At 40.9% G+C, this 14,640-nt stretch overlaps 1 protein-coding gene and 1 long non-coding RNA gene across 2 annotated transcripts; one reads left to right on the top strand and one right to left on the bottom strand.

The window, feature by feature from the left end:
- Window positions 1-709: 709 nt before the first annotated feature.
- Window positions 710-1,934, top strand: LOC119654643. The gene is made up of 2 exons (XR_005249836.1): window positions 710-850; window positions 1,135-1,934. It is a non-coding gene; the product is annotated as an uncharacterized LOC119654643 (long non-coding RNA).
- Window positions 1,935-6,633: 4,699 nt separating this feature from the next.
- Window positions 6,634-13,711, bottom strand: LOC119655217. Its single transcript, XM_038060993.1, has 4 exons — window positions 13,463-13,711; window positions 13,060-13,401; window positions 10,209-10,825; window positions 6,634-6,994 (listed from the first exon to the last, which is right to left on the bottom strand). Exons 1-4 carry the CDS (start codon window positions 13,646-13,648, stop codon window positions 6,721-6,723), a joined length of 1,419 nt encoding a protein of 472 aa, XP_037916921.1. The 5' UTR covers window positions 13,649-13,711; the 3' UTR covers window positions 6,634-6,720.
- Window positions 13,712-14,640: the final 929 nt, after the last annotated feature.

Here is a 14,640-nt window from a genome sequence, read left to right as displayed (position 1 = left end):
GGTTATCTGATATTTCCTCTATTAATTGTCGATGATTCTGCTTTAGAGTGAATGTTGAGTGAGTCTTTCGAAAATCAAATCCAGAAGAAAAGCGAGAGTTCTTTTTTGCAAGGAGGAATCTATCCAGTGCAAGAGAGATCTGATTGGAGAGAAATGATTCAAATGTGCGCTGTTTCCATAAACTATGAGCAGATAGGGAATTCAGGCAGGAAAGAAGTGGAGAAAAATTGGAAAAATCCCGATTGCAGGGAAATTATGCAGATCGTCCTCCGAAATATATTTAAAACAGGTACAGAAATTAAAAGGGACCTAGAGGAATACACGGCATCAACCGTACAACATTCTCCGTATGGCATGGTCTGCTGGATGGTCATGTAAACGCCTCTCAATGTAAGGAAATACTGGAAATCTCAGAGAAATTTGAGGTTCAAAACGGAGTCCACCAGGGTTGCATCCTGCCACCGATATTATTTCTTTTATCGGTGATGTTTTTTATGCTGTCATGTCCAGGGGACGGGGAGGAGTTCAATGAACCATGTATTTTTTCTTAAACATGTTACGCCGATATAATTTTCGTGGCCGCTTTTGAGGTTTTAATATCTCAATTTGAAATTAAAATTCTAAATTTCAAATTTGAGTCTTCGGACTTCTGCCACGGAAAACAAATTTGTGCGTGTGGCGCCCTGCTCTGTGGCGCTAGCTAGGAGTTGTTTTTTCGGGAAGGGAAAAAGAAAAAGAAGAGGAGGAAGGTGACAATTGCGGTGTGTATTGCTCACGTTTTTTGAGGTTGGGATATCGAAAATTGTAAGGATGAGAGATAGTTGGTCGCCGGGGAGAAAATTGACGAATAGTAAGCTCTATTGTATCAAAACTACTTAAATGTTAAAAGTAGATCGCGATTGTGTCGTACATATTCTGTTTTCCTATCGAGTGCGAAAGCAAAAGTCGTCATTTTCCATTCTTGTTTCCGGGTTATTGGTGATAGGTTGTGCGTTACGAGCAAATAAATGCGTCTCGCGCAGGAGACCGCTATTATCACCTTGAAAAGTGTTCGGCAATTTCTAATCGAAAACCCAATCAAAATCGGGAAATTCAATCCCCGCGAGAGATAAATCCGAGATTTTTATTCTACAGGACGAACCTTTATCGCCGTTACGTTAGCTACTCTTTTTGTGGTCGTGTCTGGCGCAGGCGTCGATGTGTGCTTCAGTAGTGCTTTAACCGCTTGTTGCGAGACGTAAGGAGGCGGCACCTGTCCAAGATGAGGAAGCTGCCATCTCCGCGGTGACAACATCGTTCATCGAATCCACTGCGACTCTGACCGCTGTCGAGAGTGAAGGCACCATGTCGACGATAAGGTCAACCATATGAAGGGTCGAGTTCCCCGATCGATAAATGAAAGGACTAGATTATTGTGAGTGTGCAATTTTGCACTAAATGTAAGGTACTCTTTATAGAATAAATGCGCCATAGTGCGTAGACTTAGAGACTAATTAAATCCAAACGAGATTACTATGTTCACCTTATAATAGAGAAATTTTGGAAGTTTTAGCTGTGAGAACACATTCGGTCCATCTTGATGGACATGCAGAATTTAGGTATAGGTTTACTACTAATTAATTTTGCTGTGTAGTTTATTAGTATTATTAGTCTTCTATATCTTAGAACTTAGGATTAATTTCCGTGAGAGAATGGGGCTATGTTCCTCATCCCTTTGCTTTTCCTTTGCCGCGAAAGAGCTGCTCGCCTTGATATCTATTGATTAGATCAACTGATGGACGAAGGATATTTGCATTTTAAGTATAGCAAAATTTTTTTCTATTGGCTATAATTCGTATTTATGAAGAATACAAGATTCGTAAATAAGCAATATATATCATAAAAGCAATGGGAGAAAGTATGTCTTCAGAGGAGAGAATATATTTAAATAAAAATGAAGAGAGGATGAAAAAAATAACAAAAAAATTATGTAAGTAGGAAAGGAGAAATGTGATTCTATTATAAAGAAGCTATATCTAAGTACAAATAATTAAATAATATCACGTATTTAAATGGAAGAAGTCCCAAGATTTGAAGATATTTTGTTTGCGACACACCTACAAATTTCTACTTAAAAAAAGTTTTTTTTTGTTATTTGTAACAATTTGAAAGTTTTTGTTTATTTTACTGTTTACAGTTAGAAAAAGAAAAACATTAACTTGCCTTTGTACATTTAAAAAGAAATAATAATTATAATGTTTTGAGCTCTAGAGAATTCTTATTGTTCCCTAACCTTCTCCTAGCAAGCGTCAGTTCTCCCATGTTTATCTACGGTCCCCTCCCCCCTTTTTATGCTTACAGCGGCAGGGGGCTATCGTTTAGATTGGGGTGGGCCGCCGCAGGGCTACCATATAATTTGGCTCTTCATGAAGAAGAAAGGGAGACGGAGGCCGCTCGTCGGGTAGATGTCCGGGTCGGCTCTAAGCTGATCCTTCCCCGTCCATTCCTCGCGCATTAGGTTTTTTGTGAGTTTGGCATTTTAGCTCCTTTTGGGATTGATCTCCTCGGTAGTATCACCTTGCCTCGAGACTTCACGTCTCTATTAGTGCAGTTTACCCCGGGTGGGTTTTGTTTTGGTTGACTCCTGAGTTAAGGCACGTGTCCTCACAGGAAGATAATATTTGAGAACCAAGAATCCGACCTATATCTCGCCGAACCGCTGGCATTCGGGTTAGCTTCAGCATGTGCCGTCCGGTTCCATATATTATCTCGCGCAGTTAGTGTTCCCGACTGGCAAACCTATTAGGGGAGTTTGGTTGGTTGACAGCCTTGGTGACTGTGTTGGTGATGCAATACTGGACTCTCGCCGTAAAAAACACTTCGACTACTGTGATGATTGCTCTCTGACCGAGTCATGGAGCTTGGCCAAATGACTCTGGATTTGGAAAGAGGGATAAGTAGAATTGGACTGAAGATAAATACCAACAAAACAAAGGTTCTCAGTCTGGCGGGTCATCGCACTCTCTCTATCTGTATTAGTGGGCAGAGCATCGAAGATGGTGATCTATTTGTATATCTAGGAAGCATGGTTTCGGTGACACTCAATTAGATGTCGCTCGACGTATTAACAGCGACAGATTCGCTTTCGCTACCTTGTCTAATATCTGAAAATGCAGTTAGCTCAACACCAAGATCAAGTTGAGACTGCTCTGTGCAAGTATTTGTTCTGTGTTACTATATGGGAGTAGCATAGAAAGGGAACCCCCTGTTGCTCAAGCGCTCCAAAACTCTAAGCCATGCAGTGGAATCTAGTCTCCCAAGATCCCAACAAACTGGTCGCTAAAGGAGCACTTGTCCAATCTACCGGTAATATAGGAGCCCAGCATCGGAGGGGGGCCAACAAAGAAGTAAATACTACAGTTTATTCCACAGAATAAGTTACACTAATTGGAACGAACGCAGAGCATTTATTCCCACGAGAAAGAGATTGCATGGTCTTTTGTTCTATTGTCAGGACATTAAAACCACCGCCGCTCAGTCCTAACATCTTTTAGGTTGATGGGAAAGTGCACAAACACGCTAGAAAGTCTGGGCGGTATTCAAAGCACCCTTCCTAAAGGGAAATAAGCGGGCCGGCGGAGTGACTAGGCGGCGCTCTGTCCTTGGCAGTCTTTTGGTGGACTTAGTCAGTGTCAGGTTAGCGATTGTCAAGGGTGGAATCTACTTGCACTACCTACAGCCGTGGAATCCAGATGCAAAAAGCCCACCATCTTAGTCAAGCTGCAGACTATTTGCACAGGACACTGACCTTTAGAGGACCATGTCGCCAGATTTGTCATGCGGAGAGGAGGGAGACACTCTCAAGCACTTCTTTTTCGATTATTCAGCTCTAGCTATAACATATCTTTGGGAGAGTTGGGGGAGTTTCCATTGTTCGTAAATTCTACTACTTCTATTTGCTTACAAAAACATTTGGGCCATCACCTAATGCAATCAATAGGGGGTCCTATTTTAGAATCTACTGATGACGGAAAATAAACTGATCCAATATGCGGACAATTTCCTAATACTTTCATTAGGTTTCTCTATTAGTATATCCAAAATTTGAAAAGAGTAGCAGTCTAATTTGCCGCAAACATTAAACTTCTCAAAAAAGTTGATTGACGGTTTCGTCTAGGACAGAGGCAACTCATCAGATGCTACCTCACCTCCGCCTTGCAGCGTAACCGGAAGTAGCGACAGGTGATAATCGCTCCATTTATATATAATCATCATCATTATCATCAATGGCGCAACAACCGGTATCCGGTCTAGACCTGCCTTAATAAGGAACTCCAGACATCCCGGTTTTGCGCCGAGGTCCACAAAATCGATATCCCTAAAAGCTGTCTGGCGTCATGACCTATGCCATCGCTCCATCTCAGGCAGGGTCTGCCTCGTCTTCTTTTTCTACCATAGATATTGCCCTTATAGACTTTCCGGGCTGGATTTTCCTCATCCATACGGGTTAAATGACCCGCCCACCGTAATCTATTGAGCCGGATTTTATCCCGAATTTAACGGTCATATTATCGCTCATAGATTTCGTCGTTATCTAGGCTACGGAATCGTCCATCCACATGTAGGGTGTCAAAAATTCTTTGGAGGATTCTTCTCTCGAACGCGGTCAAAAGTTCGGAGTTTTTTTGCTAAGAACCCAAGTCTCCGAGGAATACATAAGGACTGGCAAGATCATAGTCTTGTACAGTAAGAGCTTTGACCCTATGGTGAGACGTTTCGAGCGAAACAGTTTTTGTAAGCTGAAATAGGCTCTGTTGGTAGCCAACAACCGTGCGCGGATTTCATTGTCGCAACTGTTATCGGTTATGATTTTCGACCCTAGATAGGAGAAATTTTCAACGGCGTCAAAGTTGTTGTCTCCTATCTTCATAATTTTCGTTTGGCCAGTGCGATTCGATGAATGTTATTCTTCCCATAATGTCAATATCGTAAGCGTAGGCCAGTAGTTGAGTGGACTTGAAGAGGATGGTGTCTCTTGTATTTACGTCTGCATCGCGAATCACTTTCTCCAGGGCCAGGTTGAAGAGGACGCAGGATAGGGCATCCCCTTGTCTTAGACCGTTGTTTATGTTGAATGGTCTCGAGAATGATCATTATCAATTTCGTCGGGATACTGAATTCGCTCATGGCCGTGTACTGTTTTACCCTGGCTATGCTGTCATAGGTGGCTTTCAAGTCGATGAAAAGATGGTGCAACTGATGGCCATATTCCAACAGTTTTTCCAACGCTTGCCGAAGAGAGAAAATCTGATCTGTTGCTGATTTGCCTGGAGTGAAATCTCTTTGGTACGGGCCAATGATGTTCTGGGCGTATGGGGCTATCCGGCCTAGAAAGATAGAGGAGAATATCTTATAGATGATGCTCAGCAACGTGATACCTCTATAATTGCTGCACTGCGTGATATCCCCCTTTTTATGTATGACACAGATAATGCCTCGTTGCCTGTTGTCAGGCATTGATTCGCTGCCCCATACTTTGAGCATCAGTTGATGAACCGCTTGGTGTATCGGTCACCTCCATATTTAACCAATTCGTTTTTAAGGCGATGAATTCCCGGGCTGTTTCTTTTATACATGGTGGTGGCAGTATTTGTCCGTCGTCTTCAGTTGGCGGGACCTCCAACTCGTCGATATTTTGGTTGCTGACCAGTTCATTAAAATACTCAACCCATCGCTCCAATATGCCCATTCGGTCGAAAATCAGATTTCCCTCTTTGTCTCCGCAGGATGAGCATCGAGGTATATATGGTTTCATCCTGCTGACTTGTTGGTAAAACTTCCGCGCCTGGTGCGGTTGCTCTCTGTACTTTTCTAGTTCACAGACTTGTTGATTCTCCCGTTCCGTTCCTACTTGTTATATATAATCGCAAACATGAAATGAGTGCTAATTATATTGAAGTGAAATTCGTCGTAAGTTCAGACCTAATTCAAGCCGAAGTGAATTTTTTGTTGATGAAGCTGGGAGTCCTGAGTCCGCACCTACTTGATGACGGATCGGACCACTTGGGAAACAATTTACTCCCTCTCTTGTGGTCCACTGACTCCTATTTTTTGGGTTAAACACCCAAGTTTTTGAAAAGAGTTGACTGGCGGTTTCGTCCAGGACAGAGGCAATTGTCGCTACTTTCGGTAGCACTGCTCCCAGGGTAGAGGTGAGGCAGCGTCTTGTATTGATGAAGGGGGTAAGTCGCTCCCGAAATATATATTTATGATTGAACCAAAATTGTAGTTTGGAGGAAGCTACCCCTTGTCTATTAATTAAAATAGATAAAGTTTTTGTTGTCTAACAGTGGCATAACACGCGGCATCGCGTCCGAAATGTGATCAATATGGGGTGCTTCCCTTATGAGGAAATTGCGAGAAAGGCGCCTTCGATTGTCATGTAATTCGTGTTTAATGAGAACTCAGTAGCTAAGATTGGCCTAATAATCGAAGTCGAGCGCAAAATATCATAAGGTCGACCGAAACAACGACACTTTGATACACTAGATGGAGATTTGACTCCACCAGGACGGAAGAGAGCGAGGAATCTGATATAGATAAGTCCATCCCCCTACTGAGCAGGACAAAGACTAAGCAAGAAAAAGAGCAGAATGAATATAAATCTTCCAGAAAGAAAATTGAATATTTTATCTAACAATAGTCGCTCTATCAACAAATAAATGATAAACCTTACTGAATTTATAATTCTGCACTGCTTTTCTTTTGCTTGCGAAGTTTGGCTTTTTCTTTCAAGAAATCGGAAACTATCTTATCTCGATTAATCTTGATCCCCTCTTCAGCTCTCTCGATTTCTCGTTGGCATTTCTTAACGATGTTGAAATCTTCGATTCTCAAGAAATTGGTTTCACGCATTATTTTGTCACGGTTTTTCCATAAATACTTTTGTCTAGTAATAATATCCTCTTCGCGCTTCACGTCAATTAATTTGAATAATGGCTGTTCGCGGTCATACCTGTTGAATGAGATTATTGAAATATGGTTTACTGATTAAAGCATCGTTTAGTGGGAAACGCTTCATTTCCTAAGCCTTTGACAACCTGTTAAAAAACAATAACGATTATTACAACAGGACAAGCAAGTGGACTTCTAATCAAGGATAAATATGAGAATTAGCCTATATGGACATAACACAAGATCTTTGCAAAATAAGAATGGTCTACATAGCGGGGGAGGGGAACACTTAACCATAGCAGCTGGATCCCCAAGAAGAAGCTTAAGCTCAAGCCGCATATCGGAAAATCTTTTGTTGACCTCGTGCTGAATAAGAGGCGAGGTATACCCTTCAGTATGCGCAGTGGATCATAATCGAAGAGAATAGTGGAGGTAGATTGTAAGCTTCTCGGGAATCTCTGGAAGGAGTTGGAATTCATTTACAAAACTCCCCGACAATGATGCTTGCTATTTATGGCTGACTCGTATGCCCTGCATAGGGCTTTAATGAAACCATATACATTAAGGTTCTAGAAAATCGATATGGTGGTAGTTCATGGCCAGCGAGGCCATTTTTTGTTATTATTATTTTTATTTTTTACAATAAAAATTAAATTAGGGACGATTTCAATCAAAGTAGTTATGTACTATGTATAGCAGTTGTGCACGGATTCCCAAAAAATTTTCTTTTTTCGACACTGTGACGGTAGTCCTCCTTAAATTGAGAGGCGAATGATACTTCCACGATCGAGGTGAGTATGAGGAGATTTCGTTCTATTTTTTTAGAAGTTGGTTACCTCTTCTATTTTGTCTAATGTTCTATTCTATTGTCTCTATTTTTTCGAACTTCATCCGCCCATGGTTGCCTCTGCCCAAGATGAAGCTGCCAGTTCCTCTTTTCCTGGTGGTTTTCCAAATGGAATACTTGGTGTCGGCTGCGTGGCCCATTCAGCTCACAAAATCTTAAATATCGTCGTTTTGGTTGATAATTAGGGCAGCATTGAGGGCTTTAGTGGCTTTATTAAAGATGTTTTTTCGTCATCGGGGAACGATGTTTTTGCCATTGTACTTTTGCTTTCCTTTTTGTTTTAAGGAATTTGTTTATTTTGATTGTTGTAATTTCTTTCTAAGAGTCCTGAATGTTTGGGGGTAGAGCGCTGTCGGTCATGGTCTCTTTGAGGTGCCGTAGGGTGTTGGCGATATTCGTCTGGATTTTGAATTGTAGATTAAGTTGTTGTTGAGAGTCAAGTTGTAAGAGACTGGTCAAATCAGAGGTCTTCGGTGGTTATGATTAAAATTATGCGAAAAACCGTGCCCGGGGTGATAATTATACTGGCTTGAGGCAGAAATTATATTATCCCGTTTTTATGTGAAATTCCTATTCGGGGCCCCCAGGATAAAACTTCCTTTGTGGTTACTCCTCTCTAGAGAACGTACCGAATGTTGTTTCAGGTGAGGTGGTCGTTTGAATTATTTTGACACGATTGATTGCATTGTGTATTGGTTTCGCCCCGAACATCAGAGTCAACGCCTTTTATCATCGCCTTGAGACCTTTACCATTTTTTCCTCAAAAAGTGTAGAATTTTATATTGCGGCTGTCTAGCAGGTTGAAAATGGTGCAGTATTTGGCTGCGTCACTCACTTGTAGCTTAGCTTCCTTAATGTTCCTTTTCTTGAGATCACATATAATCTTTTATTTTTTATTAATTCTGTTGAAATGATTATTATGCATAATGGTTGAATTATTGGCAGATGTCATAAACTTTTAATTTGAAAAGAGTCTGAAGACCACTTTTCCATCATCTAGAGAAGGGTTTAATGATTTTCGAACTAATAAATGTTCCAAAGGTCCAAAGATCTTTTTACAGTGATACATGATACCTCTGAAGGGATTTTCCGGACAATACATGTGTTCATAAGAAAAAAAAGGATAAGAAAAGTGTAAGGGCTTAGTGTTAAGCAATTAGTGTAAGACATGTTTTAGTCAATAAATGAAGCTCAAGACAGTGTTTTGTAGCCCGTGAAAGGAATCGTTATTTCGTATTTTTAGCTTAAATCCCTTCCCCCGTAAGTCAAACAAATTCTTTCAAATACTGATCATTGATGGATTTACTTATCATTTTATCATACATAGCTGAAGGTTCGAACCTTCTTCGATGTCCCTATCAATTGGTTGGTTGATGTTTTTTCTTGTAAGCTTGAGTAGTACTTATTATCATTGCTACTTGATTGGTCCCCTTTAGCGGGGATGGATAATGTTTTGATGAAATAAATTCCTAAGATCTTGACTGCTGTGGGAAGAGCAAGGGGAGCAGAATCCAGCCGGCTTCGGTCTTCAGAGCTAGCCGTAGTATTTACGCAGGGTAGCATTTCGAACCTGCAACTAGAGATCTCTTTGAGGTCCTCAAAGATTTGTTTGTGTAGTGTCCGCAGTCGCAAAAGAAGAGCCATCGGGTTTCTTCTCCCTCTCCATAACTTCGGCAGTACAAATTTTATAGGCCGGTGCCCCATGAAGTCCGTCGTATTCTTGTAAACATTTGCATGCGTCTGGCCCAAAAGGGTTTTGTTATATCAGGACCATATCCTCCTTGACTTGGCCCAGGTGGTGAATCTTCGCCGGCTGTTAAGTAGTGTAAGTAGATTCCACCTTTGAAAGCTGCTACCAGGACGCTGACTGCGCCCACTGTCAAGAGCAAAGCCCTGCCTTTTCACATCTATATTTTTACGACGTTAAGGGTACCGCCCAGACTGTTCAGCGCATATTTTTACTGCTCCACTAGCATGGAAGATGCCACCGCCGAGTATAAAGCCTTAATTACTACCTTGCTATCAGCAGAATGATTATGTTACTCTTGGGGTCGGACCATATTCCAGAGAACGGCTGGCTCACAGTATCGCCAAATAAGATCCGGATTCAAGTATAAAGCTTAAGATATGCATTTTAGTACACACTATGTGATCTTCCTGTAGACATCAAAAGTTTCCTATTCAATCATGAAAATTGTAGCATGGTATGGTTTCAAGTTTTGCAGAGGAAGATTCGGAAAAGAACCCCTGGAGATGAACTCTAGGGTGATGATGTATAGTACTTATATATAAATAAATGGTTGGCTGGCTTGATGCCAACAAAATCATGATGAAGCTCACTTGGCAATCTAATTTCCACTTATTATAGATATTCAACCTAGGTACTTAAAATTGGATAAAATAGTTTTCAAATATCATCAGTACATACCATTTATCGAATTTATTCCAATATGATAGATCCACTTGTGGCTGTTTTATCAAATTATACGGGTCGTATTCTTTGTAGAATCCAGTTGATCGGACGGCATGCCAATCAAGTGTCAACATTGTATTGTACAGAACCTTAGGGTGTCCCAAAATTCCATGTGAGACCCCAATAAAAGATAATTGACTGTCAGCCACGACATATTCGAGCTCTAATTTTTTAATTTGAGGATCTTTGCCTCGGTACTTGCGTTCGCCAATCCAAAGGACATCAGCATCTTCAGGCATTACATTGGCCAACTCTTCAATTAATGGTGATCTTTGTTTTCGGTAATTGGTGCGCTTATCATTTGGGCCATATAGAATTTGCTGTTGAATTTTAGAAAATTTCAAAACATTGGGAAGTTGCTTTTCGGCTACGTTGAAATGTCCTGAGCGTAAGAGTCGATTTATTTCAACATCTATCACGGAATAAGCTCTTCTGAACATGGCGATCCACACAATTTGGGTACAATAACATATGAAATGTTCGTGAAGGGACTTGTCCCGGATAGTCTTCGAACGATTGTCACATTCGTCGCGATGATAGTACTTTTTCATGTCGTATTTTCCTAGTAGAATCTAGGGATCAGAAATATGTAGGTTAATTACTACTACTTTAGATTCCATTTATCAAAGTTCGTTAAGAACGAATTGCAACTTCTAGGCAAATATGGTGCTACATATCTACAAGCGTGTTAGCTGCAAGTCGAAATGGTGAATTAAGATGCCCGCAGATATACATAAATATGTGTGAACTGTGAGCTGCGATAAGCAAGAAACACAATTAAGATCCGTGCGTAATACGCACGATAGAAGATCAATCAATCAAGATTTCAGTTCGGTAAAGTTTGCTCCACGTCGAAAGGTTCGTTCTGATCATGGATTACGCCATTTGCAATTTGGTGGTGCTTTTCGTTTTCGGCTGTTGCTCTTGAATATAATTAATTTAAATGAATTCGTTTTGAGAAATTCGGAAGGCACTATTTGCTTTGCAAGTGTTAATTATTAATGTCACTTGCATTAGTCCCGTGTGATATTAAGGTAAAACCTTGGCGGACTCCGTTTTAAACCTGAAATTCCTCTGAGACTTTACCTCACCTGAGTACGTGACATTTTGCATTTAGCTTCTCTGGAATACCGGATGGCTCAAGTGGTTAGAGCGCTGGGCTATCGTAGCGGAAGAGGGGCAGAGGAATTTGTTATCGTGATTGGATGTCGGACACCACTTGACTCAGCTGTGAATGAGTACCTGAGTCAAATCAGGGTAATAATCTCGGGCGAGCGCAATGCTGACCACATTGCCTCCTAATGTACCGTTACGGTCTTGAATGAAGTGCTCTAACACACTTCAAGGCCCTGATCCAATATGGATTGTTGCGCCAACGATTATTATTATTATTATTCTCTGGAATACCGCTCCTGCGTAGAGCATGCCAGATACACCCTCTGTTCATGCTGTCGAAAGTTTTCTTGAAATCAATGAAGAGCAGGTGAAACAAAAATCTAAATTCCAAAATGATCCAAAGGCTGTTGATGTGGCCAATGTAGGAGGATCAGGAGCGAAAACCAACTTGCTCTTTCTAGGATTATTTTAGCTATTATTTTTACGACGTCAGGGACAACGCAGATACTCCTCTAATTGTCGCACTTAAAACGAGTGCCGATCATCCCCTTTTTCCATTCTCTGGGAAAGGTCTCGGATTCCCAAGACTTCTGTACGAGTGGAAGTAGCAGATCTGCAGAAAGCGAAGGTGCATCGATAAATAACTCTGCGGGGAGGTCGCCGGCTTTGCTTCGTTTGAGTGCATCGATAGCCGAAATGATTTATTTTCTGTTTGGAGGAACAGATCTTATACGGCGACTAACCATTTAATTCATAAGAGAAGATAGCTCACCGGATGTGATACTATCGACTAACCAGCGCAATAACAAATCCCCTTTTGTCACGGCGCACACTACGCTGAACTTGCCGGGTTTCCGCTCGGTATCAGAGTTGCAGCGCGCCACGTCCGCCATCACTTGCAGCGATCAATAGAATCTTCTGTTCATCGAACCTTCGGGAAGTGGTCGATAACCTGCGCTGCACCTGAGTGACCCAGCGCTTATCGATATTCTCAGGCGAGTTACTTAGTGTATGTGTAGTTGTCACCATGGTCGAGCTTTCTCTCAACTGTTCGAAGAAGATGTTGTCAGAGCGTGTATGTATATATGTGTATTTATAACCTTCAGGAAGTTTGCCTTGAACTGCGTGGAACTGTTCCTAGAAAACTTCCCCTTCCACTATATCGGAAATTTGCGTTGGTGCATACCATTGTACAATCGTAATGCTTCTTAATCTGTCAGAAACCATGCCTCCCGGTAGCCGTCAGGAACAAAAAGACACCGGATTCGCGCCTGCTACCACTTGGGTTTCTAGAATACAAAAGCATATTGCCGCAAGTGGGTAAGAAGTACGAAGCATAATATCATCAGATTCATAGAAAGTATGTGAAGTTCATTATAAGATTACCCAGTTTCTCACGGGGTATGGAGGAATTTGGGAAGACCAGAGATTTACTTTATAATCTAACAGCATAGGGTGCCTTTCTCGATCGCCTGCTATTGAACATTATGTATGATGGTATCCTGCGATTGAAAGTACTTGACCAAACCGTTATTGTTGGATTTACACATGACGTCCTTGTTGCCATAAATTTTCGACGCCTTCTGAAAAGGCGAGTGCCTAATCCTCTAATAATGTATAAAAACCCTAACACTTCTATTTTAAGTCAAAATAAATTTGTTTCTTGATTGCATGTATAATGATACCTTACCTTGCTATACTCCCGTGCTAATATAAGCCGTCGGCGTACTAACAATCTTGCTATCATTACATCAATATGATTAGATTTTTCATTCCTTAACTTCGCCCGTGGACCACTAGTTTCATCGGCTCTTATCAACAAATATTCGACCACCTTCAAAAAATCTTCAAAATAGATGATGAGAGCATTCAGAAACCGATCCATTGTTTCAGTGTGAAAAAAGTTCACAACTAAACCAGTAACTGCATTTGATGGAGCTGTGAAGAACACAATATCCTTGATGTCTTGTAGAGTGATAACATCTGAGTCATGACTGTTTTCAGGACGTGCAAATTTACTTCGAAATATTATCTATGAATTGGAAGTTATTCTAACACTTATGAATAGTATAGTAGTAGAGTAGTTGGAATACCTCATCGATCTGGTCGAGATGATCCTTAAACTGGACTCCGAACTTTAACTTCGGAGTTGGTGTGGCCCAGTCAGGTGACCCATTTTCTTGAGCGATGAATTTGAATTTTTCATGGTCTTCATCCCATATCCATTTTCCTTTTTTATACTTCGGTACTATCGTATCCTCACATAATCGGAGGGACATTTTAGAAACTAATTAAATTCTGTTATTTAATCATTGACAACTATAGCTCGTTAATAAGCTTGTCAGTTTTTATGAATGTATACTATTTTTTGTATGGGATTTAAAAGGAAAAGGTAGAACTGAAGGAGAGTCCTTAGAGCATTTCCGCTATATATTCGAGGAAAAAGGGTATGATATTTCCAAAAAAATATGACGATTTAGCATATTGGAAATGTGGAATTGTTTCTTTTAGTGAAACTAGAAGGTGTATACTGAAAACTAGTGCATATAAGCTTCATAAATGCCAGAACACTGAAGTTGTATTGTGGAGGCGATGGTTGATGTTCAAGGAAACAAATAAAGGGTGTATTCAGGGGAAATGCGTCCCTATCCAGAACATAAATAACAAAGGCGAAGAATGATGGGGAAAAAATGAGAAATGAAAAAATGAAATGGAGTCATTAAGGTCCTTTATAATAGGTCTCAAGAGGACGAATGGTCCCGTCGAAAAGCTGAAATCTGCCTTCCCTACAGTGTTACAAACGACCGAAGTGACGTCTAACCGTTTTGTCAATGAACTGCCACCAAACAAAGGAGAGCAGAAAAAGGCCATCCCTTTTCTACGGAGTAAGCAGCCGCCTAAGAGGAAAAGAGGCCTACCAGCGGTTCGGAAAAAAGTAACTAAAAGAAGAAAGGCGATCTCATCATGATGGCTTTCGTAACCAAGTCAAAAATTTACTTGGGGAAGATGTCACAGGACGTGCCCAAAAACATGAAATCTATATACATTTTGACGAAGCGACATCGAGAAGAGAAATATGCACTGTGTTGAAAGAGCAATTAAAGTGGGAGAAACTTAATGAAGAGTCCATTGCGAGTTTAAAACGGTCGTAATGCGACTACCAGCGGAGAAATTGGCGGTCGAGGTGTTTCTAATGCTTTATGTTTGGAGACTTCGCTGAGGCATACGCTAGCGATATTGGTCGGTATGATCGAAGTACAAGATGTCGGGA

This window comes from Hermetia illucens, chromosome 4 (assembly GCF_905115235.1).
Source record: "Hermetia illucens chromosome 4, iHerIll2.2.curated.20191125, whole genome shotgun sequence".
NCBI classification, from domain to species: Eukaryota; Metazoa; Arthropoda; class Insecta; order Diptera; family Stratiomyidae; genus Hermetia; species Hermetia illucens.
Note: the sequence above shows the minus strand (reverse complement) of the source record. Positions and strands in the feature narration are given on the sequence as shown.